Here is a 22,240-nt window from a genome sequence, read left to right as displayed (position 1 = left end):
TTCTCCCGTCACTCTTATATGCATCAAAGTCCTGGACCCTATACTCCCGCAACACCAAAAAGCTAAACTCCTTCCATCTACGCTAAGGAGTATCCATAAGGTGCGTTGGTCCGACCAAATACCAGACACAGAAATCTTAAAGCTGTCAAACATGCACAGTATCAATGCGACAGTAAAAAGGTCCAAACTTCGATGGACGGGACATATTAGTCCGCATGCCAGACAATCGCCTTCCCAAGCGACTTCTGTACGGGGAGTTGTATGCAGGAAAGCGCTCTCAAGGAGGCCAATACAAGCGCTATAAAGACATTCTCAAGAGCTCCTTCAAGGAATGCGATATCAAAATTCATGGCTGGTAAGCACTAGCTCTCGATCGCTCCTGATGGCGTGATGCTGTGGGTCTCGGAGTCTCAAGATTTGAAACAAGAAGAGTGGCCTGGGCGAAAGAGCGCCGAACCAACAAAAAGCTGAGAGAAGATGCAGCTCTATCTGCAACTGACCTAACCCACCCATGCCACATACGCGGCAGGCTTTTTAAAGCGTGGATTGGACTTTACAGCCATCTTCGAGTCCATAGGAAATGAGAAATGTGCTCATCTTCGACCACGAAGGAGGAGCTATATATAATATTTATACAGCACCTTTTTTTGTATCCTTTAATCACGAGGCAAACAATGTACCGTATTGGACATCACAAACATGTCTTGAGACCATCAGGCAAACAATGTACCGTATTGGACACCACAAACATGTCTTGAGACCATCAGGCAAACAATGTACCGTATTGGACATCATAAACATGTCTTGAGACCATCAGGCAAACAATGTACCGTATTGGACACCATAAACATGTCTTGAGACCATCAGGCAAACAATGTACCGTATTGGACACCACCGGGCCTAAAACGAATGTTAACAGATTTAATGTCCTTTGGACATAAAAAAAAGACTGATTTATTTTGTTTACTAATCCTCTGTACAGCTATCAAATTCTTCACTGGAAAAAAACTAGATACGTTCTCGAAATTGGCTCTAACGATTTTTCTGGAATTTTGACAGTTTGGGTGTATATCTTCGGGAAAAGAATTACCAGCTAATTAACCAGAATGTGAAAAACTCTAGTTTGACCGTTATATGTTTCGAAATATCTTCTAAAAATAAATTTGGTCTAGACAATCTTTATCTTGAACAGACAGAGAGAGTACTCCAGCTGTCCTCATTAAAGAGTTAAATAAATAAATAGACCTCCAGGAACATTTTGGACACTTTGTGAGTCTGGATCGATAGGCCTATCAGTAGAATTGATATATTTATACATTCACTTTTTTCGGTTGGGGGGGGGGGGTAAAAATGTTCCATTCTTTAAAAAAATCTATCATTCATTAGTTATTAAGAGCAAAATAATCGCTCTAACAAAGGTTGGTCAGTTGTATAATGGAGATTTTGTCTTTAAAAAAAAAAAAAAAACTTTTGTGTTACTTATAAATGTTTCAAGTGAACCCATTTTCCCATTGTGATAAATGTAGACAGTCATGTATTCGCAGTCCCAAGAGTACAAGCAAGAACGGAAGAAAAAAAAAAAGACGTGGTTAATGTCTATTTATTCTCATCGCGTTCAATGTATATGTATTTGGTCTTTGCTGCTGTCATTACAAAATAGCTTTCCATTTATTTATCAGCTGCCCATCAAGTTTCACCCTCTCTTGCTGCACACGCAAGCACTCACCTTAAGACAGCGTGCATGTTTCACCTTGAGCGGCTCTGAGGGTGTGGGGGAAGTCTGAAGACACGCCAAAGGAGGAAAATGGAGAAAGACGGGAGGGCAACAAGGCAAGGTGCGTGATAGTGTGTTCTGCCCCCCACACCCCCAAAAGCAAAAGGTTAGCGGCGTAACCTGGCAGTCTTTTTTTTTTCTCTCTCTCGACACTGCTTCCCATCTTGCCACTAGGTCAAAGTTACTGAGACTTAACTATGAAGGTGAGTTACAGGGAGCGAGGTAGGAAAGGTGAGGTACCCACAGGTAAACCATGCGGCTAAACAAAAAAAAATTAGATAGGTCGGCAAATTCCAGTATATGTTCCACAGTTTTGTTTTTTGAGGGACTGGAGGGGGGTACAGGGGGGGGGGGAGAAGTAAGACGAAATAACAGAACACAACGAGAGAGAGAGAGAGAGAGATCAGAGAGACAGAGAATGGAGATGAAGAGTGTATTAGTGTAAAAACTCTGCTATAAAATCCTGGAGAACGAAGGCGTGTTTGTGCAGAAATGAAGAGCTCAAAACTTCACTTCATATTTACATACACAGTTCATACAGCAGTCTCGCACAGCTTCTGTCATCTCGATCTCATTCTTCTAAGAATTTAGACTCAATCTCTAACGGTACACATTTCTAATACTAGACTCAATCTCTAACGGTACACATTTCTAATACTAGACTCAATCTCTAACGGTACACATTTCTAATACTAGACTCAATCTCTAACGGTAAACATTTCTAATACTAGACTCAATCTCTAACGGTACACATTTCTAATACTAGACGCGATCTTTATTGGTAGACTTATCTAATACTTCACTCTATATTTATCAGACTAAATTTCTAATGCACTATATTTTGGTCAATCTCTTTCCTTGTTTGGAGGTGGTGGGGGGGGTGTGGGGGGCGGGGATCTCTAAATTTGTTTTTAAATTTCTCGCGATGAATGTCAAAAACAATGTTCTAAATATTTTTAAGCAGAAACGGGATACGACAAATAATTATTCCAATCAATTCCTCCACTATTTCCCGTAACCCCAAACCCGGCTCTAAGTATTCATTTCATTGAACTCTCCTAGCTATATTAATTCCTTTTGTAAAACAAGGGCTCGCACTCTAGCCGTCTCTTCAGTGATAACGCGGTGTACTTTAACACACTAAGTGAGAGCACTTCCAGAAAACATGTTGTCTGCAATAAAGAAACTTATCATGACCCTGTTCTTCTGGCCAAGGTGACCTGCCAGTTTTCTCTGCCGACATCCAGTTCAAAAGAACATGCCGTCAAAATTGTGAGATACTAAATCTGGGCAGACTTAATTCTCAGTTTTCTTCTTTCTTCCCTTTATACTATCTCGGCAGGTATTGCACTACTTTTTTTTCCGTCAGGTTCCCCTCGAAGAGGTTGTTGGGTTTATAATAATTTTCTTAGTCCGCCAATCAACACAGATGAGATACAATTATCACATCGTTCTTTGACGTCATTAGTTTATGTGCACACTGCACTTCATTTGTTTTTCTCATTTGGGAACAAAAATATAAGGTACTGGCGGATCGTTCTTTGTTTCCTACTTGCATGTCTAGAAAGAACGAACGAGAAAGTAAGCTAGGTAATAAAACATAATCCTAAGTTTTTTCCCCCCAAATAGGTTTCCCTTTTGCGGTATGCTAACTTTGTAATGAGTATTGTATTGAGCATTAACGGTTGGGTTTGACTCCAATTTGGGCTTCCCCTCCTCTTTTTTTTAGGACAAAGCTACTGTTTGCCTGTTCATCTATCATGACAAATAAAATTCTTATAGACAAAGAAATGGAGATATAGCAAAGAGAGACAGAGTGAGACTAACAAAAAGAGAGAGAGAGAGAGAGAGATAGAGAGAGAGAGAGAGAGAGATGGAAAGAGAAAAAGACAGAGAAAGAGAAATTATATTACTAAGGTCTTTGAGTTGTTATCTGAGACATTAAGATGTTGAGATGAATGTATGTATGTGTTGTTGTTACTTCAAATGATGACGCGAGTTTGGTGGGAGACTACGAACATCAGCATGCAGTTCAAACCTGGATAACTGAAAAACCAAAAACACAAAGTGATGTCTCAACAGATCCAGAATCATTTAACATTATGGTCATCGGTTGGCTTAGAAAGGACGAGATAAACTCGAAAAACTAGAGCTGGGGTGTTAGGTGGAGAAAAGCTTATTGAAGTTGTATCAGGTCATAGTGCAGACGTATACACGATCCTTTAGTTAGGTACAAAGGTGAACCACGCTTTGTGTAAGTTGCCCCTCTTGTCTCTCCATAAAGACAGCGAATGCATGAAGTTTGAGGATCTGGAAAATCAAAATCGTGAATTGTTTTTAGACAAGTACATTTGTGTTAAACTTCCCTTGAATCCTTCAATACTCCCCGCAAACATGGCACAGGCATGCACCTGGAGCCACGCGAGCTTTTTTAGGCGTTCTTTATGAAGTACAACTAGTGGTGAGTCTCCAGGTGCCAGGTCAAGAGGAGATTCAGGCAACACATTAAAACAAAAAGCTATAACGTTGCCTGTTGCCCACTTCTGTAACTAGCATTGCAATTGTTGAACCACGTGACTAACACTGTCAGCACGAGTAAGGGATAAACCATTGCGAACAGGCAAAGAACTAGAGATATAGGTCATAGAATGTACGAATACACAAGGGACGTCTCAAGGGAAGAGAAATGGAGCGAACAATAAAAAGTAAATGAGCAGAAGTCTTGAACACACAATAGAGTTGGGAGATTGTAACGATAAACTTGGCAATAACAAGGATGCTTGAGTCTGCTGTGATGACCATTTAGATGCCAGCTTAAGAGCAAAAAGCGAGAACACCCAGCAGAGGCGTAGCTAGCCATGTGCGGATGCCGCGGGCCGCACGGGGCATCAAATAACCCAGCTATGCCATTGGCACCCATTGACAATTGTCTTCCAGATGGAAAAAAAAAAACTCGTACAAAGACAGATGGCCTTACAATCGAGACCTCAAGTCAAATTACTTTCACAGAAAAGCGCAGACGAAAAGTGAACTTAATCGATTAATCACAATCAACGGCTTCGTCGGTGTCAGGTGTGACAAAATATCTAGGCCGTTCTTTGTCCATAATTTTTTTTTCTGATGTAACATGTATATAGTCAATATTGAATTTCTACGTGTGTGTAAATCTAAAAATCAAGTATTAATGTAACAAAATCAAACCGAAAAAAAAAAAAGTTCATTCTGAATTATTATTTGTCTGTAAGACAGAATAAGGTTCTAGGAATTGTATCCAAATCTAAAACTTGATGTTAGATACAAAAGTCAGCTATTATTTAATTTAATTTAATTAACTATTGGTAATACATTATTTTGTTTGGTATCTCACACAAGGGAAATAAATTGTACTTGATCAAAGTGGTTGTATAAGCTGAATTAGTCCCCTTTATATGTTGTCGTCTGAGGCTTAGTGAACACAAAGATGACATTGGACAATAGATAGCTATACAATCTTCCCTGTTCATAAGCTCTTCACTAGCAGAGTGGTTACTGTGTTGGCTTGAGAAGCCTTCAGCCTATGAGTTTGAATTCAGCTTGCTCACTTTAAAAAAAAAAATACATTTAAAAAGTGATCACCCAGATATCCCATTCTTTCTCCCCTCACTTCTATCCAACTGGTCCAGGCAAGTGATAGGATCAGTGTGTATTGGGAAAGCTAAAAGCAGAAAATTGGGCTAAAAAGAAAATTTGAAAAACAATAGGTAAAAACATTTCTTATCACACAGATGTATAGATCTATGACTGATCCAAACTGATTGATGCAACACTTAACCCTTAAGACTCGTTTGGTAGTTTAGCCTCTAATCATCAGAACTGTAATTCCATATTGTATGCACTCATTGTAAAACAGCTCAGCACTTTAAGAGTTAATGCAGGCTTTGTTTTTTTTTTTTTAAAGTATTATTATTATTTTTTTTTCATTTTGCTTGTTAATACTGCTTTTACATAGTTTTTCAGATCTAAATGGTGAACTTGAATGAACAGACAGAAAACACTAAACCAATAGTGGCCTCTCTTTCGGAGAAGCTAAATAAAAAAGTTTTCACTTAACAGTTCTGAAGATTTCTTTAACTACAACTAGAAAACATCAAAGAAAAGAAGTCCAAGAAGTCTGTCACAAAAACACAATGGATCAGAAAAATCCAAAGAAATTGGATTATTAAAAAAAAAAAAAAAAAAAGAACAGCAAAGAAAAAAAGAGTAGTTGTTGGGATATGTGATGACAACAAATGTTGGAAACTATAATCTATTTCCTCCACAAGTACAATAAAGTCAAAACCTTGGTGTAAAAAAAAAAAAAAAAAAAAAAAAAAAAAAAAAAGAGATGAGGTCATTTGTTCAAATTGAAGATCTATGAAATGAAAGTAATAGACTAGAATAATTGCCTGCTCTCTGAAGCATGGGCGAGTGGGTGCATGCAAACTTTGGTGAACCCTTCAAACTCAGAGAAGTGTCTCATTTAGAAGTAGTTTGGTGTCTGCTTATACTGTGTTATTAGCAGTAAAGCTTTATGTGTAGTAAGAAAGTATCACAGACATGCTTGCTCCAGATAAACAAAAAAAAAATGCATCTCAGGATCAGACAGATGGTAGGACTCCACAACAATCACTATAGGGCTCCTGTAGTTTTTTTGGCAATTATGAGAAAGTTGCAAACTTTTGAGTGTGTAGTTGTGGGGGGGGGGGTATATTTTCACATGGTGTGGTTCTGGTACTGATTTTAAACTTAATATTCCCTATCTCATAATACTATAGAATTAAATATGGAAGATAAGGATTAGGTCTAACAATTGTAAATCTAATAAGTGGGCAACAGACAGGCACTTGGTCGAACAATGGAACAGAAGTAGGCTAAAACCAGGCACTTGGTAAAATCATTTTAGATTAGGGGTTCTCAACCTGTGGGTCGTGACCCCCTTGGGGGTCGATTGACAATTTGCCAGGGGTCGCCTAAGACCATCGAAAATATGGATTGTTATTGTCTACTCTTCTATTGCTGTATGTGTGTGTGTGGGTCAAGTCAGAGTGGGGGATTGTAAAAAAAAAGGTCGCCGAGCTTAAAAGGTTGAGAACCGCTGTTTTAGATCAAATAATAGAGGTGTGGACAATTGTAAATATAAAAAGAAGATTGTAAATCTAAGAGGTATGTGAAACAAAATATGTATACATCAATTTGAACAAACAAAAGAGTATGTTTTAGTGTCTGAGATCAAGATGTAAAACCTAGCCAGCACAACAAGAACACAGGCTTCACCCAATTAGGGCAGAGCTGAAAATGAAAAAAAAATGGGCATGTTCAAGCTTGAAATTCTGCAAAGGAGACAACTCTAATTCAGACCATCCAACAAATAACCATACTTAGATACAGGAATAATATATAGGGATTGTCTTTAAAGTGAAAGCTGGTGGTTAGCAGGAAAACACCAGCAGTCTATAACATGATCAAAGGGAAAGAACACTAGTAATTCCTGAACTGGAAGATATGTACTGAATGAGACATGTATTGTTGATAACTGAAGGTAGTATACAATAAAATTAAAAAGTAGCAAAAAAGGTCATAATCTCTTTTTATTACCTTACATCAGGGGTGGGCAAATTATGGCCTGCGGGCCACATGCCAGAGTGTTTTACAGAATTTAGGTGTGCCCACAGATTAAACATATAATAAAAATAATTTTAAATATATTCTTATCTCTTATGATGAAGATAAGAAAAACATTCCCCTTGCGTGTAATTCTAAAAAGTTTAAAACAAATGAAGATTATGCTTTTGTTTGCAATATTTCCAGCAATTTAGTCAAAGACAAAAACTCAGGCCAGTATTTATTCAATGCTAAGAAGAACTGGGTTGAAATTATTGGGTTGGCTTGGAACAAGATGGCAAGCGTAACAACTAGCGTAACTGCTTTGAAGCGGTTTTAAAAAAAAATACATTAAAGAAAAGAACAATATCCCAACTATAAACAGGAAAGTTTGCACAAAACTGACTTGAATGACAAACATGTTATTGACCCAGTATCAGAGTATCAGTATCAGTATCAAACGTATCAGAGCTAGGGGACTTTATACGCAGTTCCGAGAAGTAGGCTACTTAAAGGTGTGAAAACAAAACATTCTGATGTTCGGTACCACAGTAGTAACCACTGGGTCAGCATGGGCAAGGTATTGAGAAGATTATGGGATCTCAAGGAAGAAATTGTTATGTTCTTTGAGGGACATCGACTGTGACTTTGTTACTAATATTTCTAATGAGGAGTGGAAGACGGACTTAATGTTTTTCATCGTCATCATATCAATGGGTTGCTTGCTCATGAAATGTATGTACATCTTTTCAAACAAAACTTTTCCATTTCTCCAGCAAGCAAATGAAAACATGTTTAATCATTTTCCTTTGCTGAAACGTTTCTAGTAAAATGGTTGAAAAGTACAAGACTTGTTGAATTTGCAATGCAAATTTTAAGACATCAAGATCTTGAAACCAGTTTTCAATATCCTCACTTCACCATTTAGTGCAGAAGCTAATTCAGCTCCAGACGAAATACCTCTAAGCAAATTATGACCTTCCACCGGAGTTTTAAGGTTGCCAAAAGCTGTATTTCCACACTTTAAAAAAACCTGATGCTAAATTTTTACATTATTTGGGTTCTCATAAATCGTGAACAAGCCTTTTTTGTTTAAAAAAAACAAGTGTAAGAACAACTCGATGCTGACAGACTGTAATTTGACAGCAGTCACAAGGATAACAACTAGTTAGCTAGTTCCACCACAGTTCTAGAACATTATGCACGAGTGTAAAATTAAATATTTTACATTAAGTACAACAGCACAACCGAATTGTTGTGATGAATTTTTGTGATGTAAAAAGGCAATAACAAAATTTTAAAAACGTAAAATTAGTTTCAGAAGTCGCTAAATCTTGTTGTAATTCTTCAATTGGTAGTGTAAAAAAAAAGATGTAAATGTTTAATACAGTATACCGGTACATGTATGTTTTCGAAGTTGTAAATACATATTATATGTGTGTGCGGCCCCCATTCCTAGCTTTTCCAAACTTTATCAATGAAAAAGAGAAGTAGTTTAAGACTTTTTTTTACAGTAACTTTTAATGTACTATTGCACTTGAAGACAAAGTCTTTAGTTTATCATGTAGCTCTACACATATATGGAGGCTTATGTACTCTGAACAGATGGCTTTGGGATCTAGTAGTAAACATCAAAGACTTGTAGAGAACAGCAGAAAATCAAGGCATATAATGCAGTGATGTAAAAGATTCCTCATGGATTCCCTAACAATCCCCACTCCTTAATTAATTTACAGGACATATATAAGAAAGTAATGCTATGCCATGGTGCACAATGGAAAACAAGTGTGTGTGTGTCTGTGTGTGTGCATGTTATATCAGTGAGCTTGAATTTAAAATACACCTCCTGAATCTTTGATCTCAAACTATTAATCATTAAATAAGAATCTATAGTTTCCTTTCAGCTCTTGTGCTTCTTTGGGATGGCAAGCCATAGATTTGATTTGATTTTGGGCACAATGGCACACTTTAGGCCATGTCGTGCCTGCAGTCCCTCAAGGGCCACTCTCCCTCCACACAACAAGTGCCAAATTCCATACAGTCAAATCATTAAAATCAAGGTCTATTCACAGTTAAAATAGTAGAGGTAGTAAAAATTTAATAATTTGGTAAAAATCTAATGTAAATTGTACATGTTTACAAATTCATAAATCAGATCTTCGTAGACAACCCCACTTCCCGGATAAAGCCCAGTACCTTCTCAGGGTCGACATTATTGAATAGTGTTTTTAAATTAGTGGCTCTAAAATATTTCTCCCTGACATCCTGGTATCTGGGGCAGTCGATGAGGATATGTTCCATGGTGAGGCGAGAGTCACAGTACTCACAAAGTGGGGGCTCCTCTCTCTTCAGCACAAAAGAGTGCGTGATGTAGGTGTGGCCAATCCTAAGTCTGGACATGGTCGTGCTACCACGCCTTGTCAGACCCTTAGATGTGGACCGCCACCTGACATCCACCACAATCTGCCTGAGTTTATTGTGAGTCTCAGCCTCTCATCGGTCCTGCCACTCTTGATAGGTGGCAGAGGCAATACCTTGTCTCAGGTCCGAGCAGGGAATTTGGGTTCCTGACACCGCATGATTTAGGGCTCTCTTTGCTTCTCTGACAAGCCATAGACTGATTTTACCGAATGCTCTGAATTGGGCAGTGTCCCTGGCAATGGTCCCACCATTTACATTAAGTATATCACTATCAGTCATGGCTCTTGTCATGGCCTTTTAAAGATGTAGGACTTAAAGGGTTAAAATATTTAGTGTATCGTATTACTTCAATTAACCCACTGATGCCTATTGCGTCTGAGTTGTTTCCTATGCATCATGTCTAAGAAATGTTGAAATAATGTTGTAATTTAAAGTAATAGTTCTTATTGTAAAAACATTCAGAAGAGGGCCCTGGCAAACATCCTTTCAATCGGGCCCCATGGTTCATAATGCTGGTTCTGCTCAATGGGATGGTTGGTGCAAGGTTCTTCACTTTTTGCTGCAAACAGTTAAGAAAATGCCACATGGCCAGCACTATATATGTGTTTACTGTAATGACACAAGATGCGTAGAAGTTAATGTGAATCGGGTTTTTCCTAAGTAATGTGACGAGTAAGAACAGAGTAGGATAATGAACAAGAAGAATAACGGACAAGACGCCTAAGAGGACGACGCTAGGCTAGCGACGACAGAGGACTGTGCCCTTTTTATTGTTTATTAAATTGTTGAAGTTATCAGCCTGCGTTATTAAGTATATTCTTGATTCATTCTGTTGTTGTGTCATATGGACTCGCATGCACCAGTAACATATATATACTCATCAACAAAATAGACCATCAACAGATGTGGCGACCCACGACGGCCAGGGCGTCATTTTGATCTACAATCTAGTTAACTTCGTGTTCTGGATATATCTATCTACAATTCTACACTTGGCGAAGTACACTGGAGAAGTACTGGATTAACATTCGTTTATTTCTACTAGATCTACCCTACGTCTGTGCTAATTATCTGGACTGCAGCTGGATTTTGGCATCTTTGTTCCAGTGGATCTAGACTTTCTATTAGAGAAAATTCGAAACCGTTACCAGCGTCTAGCTTTGTCAGCCATGTTGGATATTTTTAGATTGAACTTGGATCTATATTGACTAGATCTATATCTATTGTGTCTGAATCCAGAACTATTTCGTCCGTTGAAGTGATTTAGGGCAGTCCGTCGTCAGTATACCTCTACCTATATACCTCAAGAGTGAAGATACCTCATTTTGTCAGGTTTATCTGTTTATTGGGAGTACGGAAAGTCATCTGAGTCTACATATCTAGTATCTACAAGCTGACCGTTGGATCGAGTCACCTTGTCAGGTTTGTTTTTCAAGCTATTAATTGACTGTTGCAGTGTTGCTGAGCTTACAATCTAATCTACACACGAGTGATGGTATACCCTACTACCACACTGCGTGACCATCTAATCAACTTGTAAAGTTGACTAATTTATATTCATCAAAAGAGAGAGTTAGACTTAGTCATTTTTTTTTACCTCTCTTGAGACAGCACCACCAGCTTGTCTCAGTATTGACTTATGTTCCTGACCTGAAGACAGAAGCCAGCACCAACAGATCATCAAGTGGAACCGGAACCTTGGAACCCTACCAGAGGACTTTATCTGAGAACCGTACCATACTGTGGCAGCAACAGGAGAGATTGGCCTAACTCAGTACTGCCTGTCGAGTAGCCTGTGGGAGCACACCTTGCCTTGCCTAAGACTAAGACAGTGGGGAACTTGTGTGGAACTGACCGTTGTAGCTCCGTGGACTGAACAAAGGGGATCTAACTAAAGATAAGTTTATTTTTTCTCTCCATTATTATTAAATTAAGTCTATTAGGGACAGTAGATCTTTGTTAAGAGCAGGTTGCCTGATAAGGGCGTCATTATAGGACACATTAGAAAGTGGACCTGCTCCATTTAATAAAGTCTCAATGATTGTTTAGATTGTCTTGTTTTGTTCGTATCCACGTACATTTTATTTTTTTTTAGAAGTCAAGTGAAGTTATCTTTATTTGTCTCTTTCAGTGTATACTTCCTCTAAAAAGTCTCATCTCATTAGAATAGATTTATTTTTTTTGTGTCTTATTACGTTTATTTTACACTATTCTTATTATATATTAGTAATTTTATCTTAAGTAGATAAGGTAAGCCACGTTTAATCTAGATTATAAATTCTAGATTGTTTCCAGGTATTAACTAAATTGTTATACCTATGAGAGCCTTAGATCTATTTTATCCTGAAGACAACTGAGTCTAAGGAGTAATTATTTATATATAGATCTTTTGTCCCGATTAATCGGTTGACATTATTTTATAGATGTGTTTAAACACAGTCTAATTGGTCAGAATAAAATTTTTTGTCAGTATCACTGGATTGTGATTTACTGTTGGAGGTATAATATTGATTTATCTATTTGAAGTTGTATTGAAGTTGTATTGAATCTAGACTAGTGACTAGAATAGTCCTAGGGGTATTTATTGGCAAGAAGTAAGTCCATTGAATTAAGTATTGAGGTATTGATAAAAGTATATAATATGATATTTGTTTATGTGGTCTAAAGTAAGTCCACTGAATTAAGGTGATATAAAATTTTGAGTTGTATTCAAGTATTGTGGTTGTGAGTAAGTCCACTGAGGTAATATTTGTTGATATAACACTGAGCAAAGGTATTTAAATATATAAATATATATATATTACAAGAAGTATTTGAAAGTGAGTTTTTGTGAAAACTAAATTGTGACTAAATTTAGGCCAATAGGGAGGCCATATCAAAACTATATTGAGACATTGTTTAAAATAAAATAAGCATAATGGCAACAGCTCCAAACTTTGATTATATGGAGACTTTTCGCCAGCAAATTATTGCTGAGGCTAAACAATTAGAACTTAAAGGGAAGGACCTAACTAGCTATGTACAGCAAATGGTGACAATAGAGAGAGATAGAATTGATCAGATAAGGGAGAAAGAAAAAGATAGGGAAGCACAATTAATAAAAGAAGAAGCAGATAGGAAATTACAATATGATCTTGAGAAATTGAGAATTGAAGCTGAACAAAATAAACAAAAAGTTAATAGCAATAATACTAATGATAGATCTAATACTAATACTACCAATGCCCCAGACAATCACATTGAAACCAATAATAGTAATAATCACACAAACAACACTAATATTTCAAGTGATAACAACCATTGGTTGAGGAAAAAACTACAACCCTTTCAGGAGGCTAGAGATTGCATTTCAGATTACCTAAAGAGATATGAAATTAAAATGGTTAATTGTAATATAAGGGAGGAAGAGTGGTCTCAAATTTTGTTAGACTTTGTACAAGGGCAAGCTCTTACAATTTGTCAAAACCATAATCATACTGTACAAAATAGCTACCAAATTTTAAAAAAGGAATTGCTGAATGCATATGGACACAATGCCAGCACATTCAGAAAAAAATATTTTGAAAACACACCTTCCAATCAGATAGAACCACAAACCACTATAAATTTGGAAAAAGACTATTTTAATAAATGGCTGGGATTTGAGAAGATTGACAGTACCTTTGAGGGATTAAAAAATTTTATATTACTTGATAATTTTGTAGCTAAGTGTGACCCGCAATTACAATCATTTATCAAAGAAAGGAATCCCAAAGTTTTGGATGATGTTACTGAGATAATAAGAACATATAAAAATGCCTATCCCAACAACCTTTTTTCATGTAAAGATAAAAAGAATATTGATCTAGTGGGATATACACAGGAAAACAATGAAAGAAGTAGAAATAGAAGTAGGGATAGCCAACATTTTAGATATAGCAATAGTAGAGATAGGTCAAACAACAGGGATGTTACATGTTATAGATGTGGGAAAAAAGGACATATGGCTATGAGATGCAGGGGAACACAAAACAGGTCAAACAGTAGGAATAATTATAATAGATCAAGTAGTACACATAATTACAATAGGACAGATAGTAGAAATAATTACAGAGCAGACAGTAGGAATAGGTACAGCAATTACAACAACAATTACAATAATAACACATACAATAGGAGTAAAAGCAGGGAATATAAAAATAGAGATTCTGACAGAGTGTTTTTTGTTAGGGAAAATAAAAACAATTTTGCTTTCTACCCAGCTTTTATTAACAATGTTCCAATAAAGGCAATCCGAGATAGTGGCTGTAACACACTCGTGGTTCGGGCTGATCTCATTGAGGCGCAATATTATAGGGGATATACAAGGAAAGTGGAGTTGGCAGATGGCAGTATAAAGGAATTTAAAGTATTTAAAGTGTTTATTGAGACACCTTTTTACACTGGCCATTGTGAGGGAGTAGCCATACCTAACATGAGACATGATATGTTAATTGGAAACTTAACAGGTTTGAAGGAATGTTCAAGACAGGAAATTGAAGCATGGGAAAAGAAATATGAAAGGTTACAGCAGAATAGGAATACTGAAACAGATAATTACATTAGTAATATGGTAATAACCAGATCTAAGAACAAGCCAAAACAAGAAACTCAGGAACTTATTGATATGAATGATGAAATAGTTAATGGTGAAGAAGATAAAGAGAAAGAAGTTGAAATACAAGGTCAAAAACAAGACGAAACGCAAGCAGAAAAACAGAAAGATGGAACTGAAGAAATGAAAACAGAAGAATTGAAAGGAATAAACAAATTGGCTCAAGAACAAAAACAAGATAACATCATTGGGAAAACATATGACAGAATTAGTGACAGGAGAAATAATAACCCAATGGAGAAATATGTCATAGAAGAAGGAATACTATTTAGGAAAACAAAAATAAATGATAGAGAAATAAAACAATTAGTCTTACCACAAAAGTATTGGAAGGATGTCATGATTTTGTCACATGACAGTAATTTAAGTGGACATAGGGGTATAAAGAAATGTTTTAGAAATTTAGCAACTCAAGTATTTTGGCCTAAAATGAAAGGAACCATATCAAAATACATAAGATCATGTGATATGTGTCAAAGAAGGGGACTTAAGGGTAAATTAGGTAAAGCTCCATTACAGTCAATGGATGAACCAAATAAACCATTTCAAAAAATAGCAATAGACATCATAGGACCTTTAACTAAAACAGAACATAATAATAAGTACATATTGACAATAGTAGACATGTTCAGTAGATATCCTGAAGCAGTGGTATTATCCAATATAGACACAGAAAATATTATTAATGCTTTAGATCAAAAGTTCATAGTCAGACATGGGATACCAAAAACATTACTATCAGACAATGCTTCTATGTTTACATCTGAGTTATTTAAAAGATGGATATTAAAATATGGTATAGAACACATTAAATCATCGCCATTCCACCCGGAAGCCAACGGGCTTTGTGAACGCCTTAACGGTGTTATAAAAAGATCCTTAGCTAAAATTGTAGAAAATAATCAGAAAAACTGGGATCAATATATTAATTTTGTTCTATTTTCTATTAGAAATAATATTCATGAGGCAACTCAATTTTCACCATATGAGTTAGTACATGGAAGGAAACCTAGGGATGAAATACAAATTTTTAAAGAAAGTTTGATCTTAAATAAAATAGAAAAGGAAAATGACAATGAAACAGCTTTAGATTTAAAACAAATATGGGCGGAAGCTTTTGAGAATAACATGAAATATAAAGAAACAGTACATGAGAACTTAAATGAAAAAAGAAAATTAAGAACATTGGAGGTAGGAGACAAGGTATTACTTTTGGTAATTGACTTAAAAAACAAATTAGGAAAACAGTGGAAGGGTCCATTTGTTGTTACAAATAAAACAAGTGAAGTAAACTATAAGATTAATATGAATGGAAAAATAAAAACATATCATATAAATAATTTGAAGTTATACAATGAGAGAAATGAAAATCAATTTCAAAATTTGGATACAGAAGTAAACAATGAAAATCAAACTCAAAAGTTAGATACAGAAACTGTGGAAAATGAAAATCAAGTAGATGAATGTTTAATTGTTTTAATCAATGAGGAAACTAATGAAAATGATATTAAAAATATTCCTATACTAGAAACTAAAGATAACCAAACATGGGAAAAACTGAATTTAGAAAATTTATCTCCAGAAAAAACAAAAGACATAATAAATGTAATCAATGATTTTAAAGAAATTTTTTCCAGTTTGCCAGGAAAAACAAATATCATAAAGCATGACATAAAGTTAACTAGTGACAAACCTATTTTCATGAAGCCTTATAGGATTCCATTACACTTACAGGGAAAAGTTAAAGATGAAATAGACAACTTATTAAAACTAGGAATAATAGAACCATCCAATTCAGCTTATGCTTCACCAATAGTTATAGCAAAGAAAAAGAATGGGGATATAAGGTTATGCATAGATTATAGACAGTTAAATAAGATAACTGAATTTGATCCTTACCCTATGCCTAACATTGATGACATATTACACAAATTGTCCAATGCTAAAGTATTTACAAAATTGGATCTGACAAAAGGATATTGGCAAATTCCTTTAACCAATAGAGCTAAACCTTATACTGCATTTATCACTCCTTATGGAATATTCCAATGGAACTTTATGAGCTTTGGGCTTATAAATGCTCCAGCTACCTTTAATAGGATGATGATGTCGGTTATAGGTCATAGAAAAAATGTAATCTGTTACTTAGATGATATATGCATTTTTCATGAGGATTGGAAAGAACATTTAAAAGGAATTAGGGAGATTTTTGAGTTAATTAAACAAAATGGTCTAACAGTTCAAGCAGAAAAGGTAGAGATAGGCTTAGAAGAAATCACATTTTTAGGACATAGAGTTAAAAAATAATACTATCAGTCCCATTGAAGATAATGTAAAGAAGATATTAGAAATAGAAATACCAACAACACAAAAACAGATTAAATCAATACTAGGGATGATAAACTATTATAGAAAATACATACCAAATTTAGCAGAGATAGTTGATCCATTAAACCAGTTATTAAAGAAAGGACAGCCTAGAAAAGTGACTTGTAATAGAAAGTGTGTAGAAGCTATAGAGAAAGTTAAGCATATTTTTTCTACAAATTTGATATTGAGATTACCGGATGTTTCTAAAATATTCTATGTCACTACTGATGCTTCTGGTAGTGCTATAGGAGGTTGTTTGATGCAACAGTATGATAAATTACACCCAATAATTTATGTAAGTAGGAAATTATCTGATACTGAGAAGAGATACAGTGTCATAGAGAAGGAGGCTTTAGCTGTTGTTTGGGTTGTAACTAAGTTGGAAAGCTATTTACTGGGAAACAAATTCATATTGTTATCTGATCACAGGCCTCTTAAGTTTATGCAAGAAAAAAGTATTAAAAATGGTAGATTATACAGGTGGTTTCTAATTTTACAAGAATATAATTTTCAATTGGAGGCTATTAGGGGAGAAATTAATATTGTAGCTGACATGTTGTCAAGAGTTACAGTGAGATAAACTGTTGTAAATAATGATTATTCATTTTGATTTGTTTATGCATGTATATATATGTATATGTTCTAGTCAATGGGTATGAATAAGTTGTTTATATATGGACTATATATATTTTATTTCCTTTAAAGGAAGATAACTCAGTAAAATATAAATTGGGAATTTTATTAAATCAAGGGAGATAATTATAAAATTTCAATAATTGAAGTCAAAGGTGTAAATTAAAGTAAGTATGATCATCTACAGTCATTATTTTTTTTATATAATCATTATCATCCATTAGTAAAAGGCTAGGTCAGTTTGGAAATGGTAAGTGGAGAGAAAATATACTTATTGGTACCCAACAAAAAAGTTAAGTAGAATAATTTGGAAAGCTGTTTTGACACAAATATTACATTTTGTCTGACAGGTAGGGTTTGGTGTGATGTGAGGCGACCAGCCATGAACATATAGCCAATGACAGTATTTACTCTGAAAAACTCTGATTTATGCCTATGGAGTCAGCAAAGGCATCTTCGTATGTGGACTATATACATGTGTATTTACTCTGAAAAACTGTTTTATGTCTGTGGAATCGACAAAGGCATCGTCGTATGGGGACTGTATACATGTCTTGATGGACTTAGTACTATTAGTTGGTGAAACTATTACACTGTACTATACTATTTCATCGTCAATGACATGAGTGATGATTAGAACACTGTATACCGGATATTTTCTTACCAATAACTGTATTGGAACTGTACATATTGTTTTCTTGGTGTCAACATTCAACTACAGTGTGAACTTTGTGACATAGGAACATGGACAATTTTACCAGGAACTGATGAAGATGGGAAACATGATGATGTCCATCAAGATCAAGATATATGTTTGTTTTGTCTTTCCCCAAAATTTTGGCCATGTATATTGTACAGACATGACAGTAGGGATAGTGTTTTAGACTGAAAAAAAAAAATTGACAAAATTTTTTTTTTGATAAAGGGGGGAGGAAATATGTAATGACACAAGATGCGTAGAAGTTAATGTGAATCGGGTTTTTCCTAAGTAATGTGACGAGTAAGAACAGAGTAGGATAATGAACAAGAAGAATAACGGACAAGACGCCTAAGAGGACGACGCTAGGCTAGCGACGACAGAGGACTGTGCCCTTTTTATTGTTTATTAAATTGTTGAAGTTATCAGCCTGCGTTATTAAGTATATTCTTGATTCATTCTGTTGTTGTGTCATATGGACTCGCATGCACCAGTAACATATATATACTCATCAACAAAATAGACCATCAACATTACCATTCTTAATAGATATTACTCGCATGCACCAGTAACATATATATACTCATCAACAAAATAGACCATCAACATTACCATTCTTAATAGATATTCAGTATAAATCAGGCAAACTCAGAGGCATCCTCAAAGCCTGGATTAAAAAACCAGCAAGTATGTAATCATAAGACCAATGATGTGTAGTCTATACTGAACTTTTGACCACCTACTCTGGTTTTCTACAAACAATTCTGTAGGTGATATTTTAAGTTCAGCTTTAGTGGTATATACAAGTCATTCAAAAGCTATGGTTCTCATGTAAGTATGACCAAATCATGATTAAAAATCTTTATGAAAGGATATAATTTAGATTTGGTAATCAGGTCTTAGACAATACAAAATGACATCTTTACCCTGGAACACAATACACAGTGTTATGGCAGGATTAGGAATTAGACCCAAAACATTATTGGTTTCATTAAAAGGGAAAGTTTTGACTAAGAGACTGTGACATTAAAAACAAGAATAGGATTTTGACAGACTACTTTTGACGGCTTTAGAGAGAGACAGGTTTTATGGACGTAGAGGTTTAGCTAGACGACATTCGGCGGTTCCCTTCATAGTATTTAACTTGTTCATCGACATCGTTCATCAGCATCTAGCACTTTGTATTGTTGGCCTTTCACTTGTGTTATTTCATTATTTGAGTGTTACCTCTATTTGGAGTTAGCCACACAAGACAGCACTGAGGTGCCTAACAACTTAATATTGATACTATCTTTAACAAATTGAATATAAATAATTTTTTTATGCTTGCAATGTGATAGAAAATTACCTTATGATTAAGCTGATGGAATTGAATAAACTATTAATATTCCAATATTTTATTTTAAAGACATGAAAACAACAGCAGTAGACAACACTGTACAAGTACTCACCAAGTTTGCAAACCAGGTGGTGGGACTCAGATCCAGGGTGGTGTCTTGGGTCCACAGACACAATGAACCGACGTCCCAGCCGAGCTATCTCCCCTTGCAGAATGTCTGGCAGCTCCTCAGTTTTCTCTTTCTCTAACTTTCTCTTTCTGCTGACAGGTGGGCTGGGAGCTCTGACACAAGAAGTTCATATTGAAATATATCAGTTTTAAAAAGATGTCAAAATAACGTTATGTAATGAATCTCTGTATACATCCTCAATCATATGGAACACTGCATATGCTTTCTTTTTTAAGGATAATTTTCAGGCAAGCCCAAGCAATCAAGCGAAGACATATAAACGCTCTACTCTGCCCATTGAGAGGTATTTCTGATGAGTAGAAAAATGTAGTTTGAGCATCCTAGGAGTTTGAAAAGGCCACTTCTACTGACATGTAAAAGAGAAGTTAAGAAAAAATATAACGAGGAAGCACCCAGAATTATTTTGTGCACTAACCTACACTTTTGTTAATACTTTATAATGAAATTTAATGAAACATGTTGACATCAGGAGAGACAGCTCATGACCATTCATTATAGAAGGCCTCAATACTGAAATGCAACATCAAAACCTGTGGGTAATTTAGACCAATAGCTCGTTGCCATATCATAGGTCTGTACGACGTGGCAATGAGGGTCTCAACTACCCACAGGTTGTGACGTTGCAGGTCAGAGTTCAGGCCTTGTATAACGATTGGTCATAGCATAGAATATTGAAAGCAGCATACTTGATAAGAGATGCTCCTTTGTAAGCCTCAAGAGCTGGTCCAAATGTCCGGTGGAGAGAGTGGTTCAGCATAGTGGCAGTGGAGAAATGGGCAACAGCATCCAACAGGGGCTGACACATGTGACCCTGGGTTATTGGCACATTGAAACTGGTAGTCTGTAATAAATTGTTAAGCTATTTTTTACACGGATGATTAAAAGGTTCCTTCATTACATTAAAACATTGAAAATTTTAAAACAAAACTGTATAAATGCAATCATTTTGTTTTTAATTTTCAATTATATGTGACTCTCTACCCAACACATATGTACTTTTAAACGCAGACCAATACATGAATAGGGGAAGGACTTTCAAGATTTCTAATTTTTACAATTGCCTCATCGCCTAAACATTCTTTTGTTGGTTTTTTTTGTCGGAAAAAGAATTATTTAAAATGATTTCAAAGCATTTTAAATCTAAAAATTTTATGTTTGAAGACTAGCCTGAAAAATTCAATCCATTCCAATGGGAATTCACAATTGTATTTGGGGGTATGGAAAATAACTTTTATTTAAAAACTTTTGATTTATGATTGATAATTGCCATAATGAAGAAACAGATGTACACAATTTTATAAACTCATATTTTAATAGAAATCAAGTAACAAGAAAAACATACATAATGTTTCTCTTTTTTAAAAAAAACAAAGCTTATGTTAAGTGTAACTTTAACAATGATATTGGATAAGTCACGTAAATACAATTTTCATAGATGCAGACTAAATATAATACATCTGTGAGACGAGAAATATTTTTACCAATTGTTTTAGTTTAGTGCAATTTCAGGCTTTTAGCTTTCTCAATACGCTATGATCCTATCACTAGTCTGGACCAGTTGGAAAAAGAAGGGGGAGGAGAAAAAGAAGACAGTGAATGTCACTGTGATTGCTTCTTAAATGCATTTAATATAAATAACCAAAAAGGTTGTATGACTTGAATTCAAACTCATTGGCTCAACCCCTCAAACCAAAACACTAATCACTGAGCAAGTGAAGTGCATATGAAAATAGAATGTTTTACAGTCATCTATTGTTATTTAAACTTATTCTCTGCAAAAAAGTATAAAGGGGACAAATTCAACTTAAACCACCACATTTGTCAAGTATAATTTCTTTACCTTGTTTGATACCAAACAAAGTAATTAATAACAAATAGTTAATTAACTAATTGGCAATTTTTTAAAATTGATTATTGTGTTAATAGTTAATTAACTAATTGGCAATTTTTTAAAATTGATTCTTGTGTTGACAGGTACAAGAAATAATTGTGCAAAATTTCAACTTGATCTGTGATTGGATTGACAAACTTTTTACCAAGACAGAGTGAGTTAATTTAAGCTTTGTAAAAATGACACTCTTCCAATTTTCTAAAATTAAAATAATTTATTGATAGACATCATTTTGTTTTCTAAATAGGATCTTTTTAGAATGTACACTGTTTTTGCAAGATGCATCTGCAATAAGATAGAGTCATACTGTTTTTATTTAGGAAGACATTGCAATATGTCTCCTCTTACTCGAGTCAGAATGGCCCATTTTCAGAATATCCTACACTATTTTGTTGAAGGCTGGTAATAAAAACAGACCTGCTACAAGACATCTGGAATAACACAAAGATCTTACGATGATGATGTAACTTGTATTATAGTATTGGCCAATGCTGCTTCTTTATTCAACTTAATTTCCTGCATTTATTTCTACCTAGGATGAATAGTATGTTTTAGCCAGCAATATGCATTTTAGCTACTAAGAACACAGGAAAATGTTAAAGCTCTATCCTGGAGCTTGCAGGAGGAAATCTCAGGACTACACCAGAATGCGTAGCTTGCTAAAAAAAAAAAG

The 22,240-nt window shown here is 35.2% G+C and overlaps 1 protein-coding gene across 4 annotated transcripts in view; it reads right to left on the bottom strand.

Moving 5' to 3' along the window:
- Nucleotides 1-22,240, bottom strand: part of LOC106071842 (mediator of RNA polymerase II transcription subunit 15-like) — a 128,475-nt gene that overhangs the window by 87,706 nt on the left and 18,529 nt on the right. For 3 of the 4 annotated variants that reach the window (XM_056007140.1, XM_056007143.1, XM_056007141.1), the window contains 2 exons: nt 20,363-20,535; nt 19,599-19,768 (listed from right to left, as the gene is read on the bottom strand). In XM_056007140.1, coding sequence (XP_055863115.1) covers nt 19,599-19,768; nt 20,363-20,535 — 343 coding nt within the window. The remainder of the gene's footprint in view (nt 1-19,598; nt 19,769-20,362; nt 20,536-22,240) is intronic. The other variant, XM_056007142.1, reaches the window with a different exon arrangement.

This window comes from Biomphalaria glabrata, chromosome 12 (genome assembly GCF_947242115.1).
Source record: "Biomphalaria glabrata chromosome 12, xgBioGlab47.1, whole genome shotgun sequence".
In the NCBI taxonomy this organism is placed as follows: domain Eukaryota; kingdom Metazoa; phylum Mollusca; class Gastropoda; family Planorbidae; genus Biomphalaria; species Biomphalaria glabrata.
The sequence above is the reverse complement of the archived record's forward strand: the minus strand, read 5'-3'. Positions and strand labels throughout refer to the sequence as shown.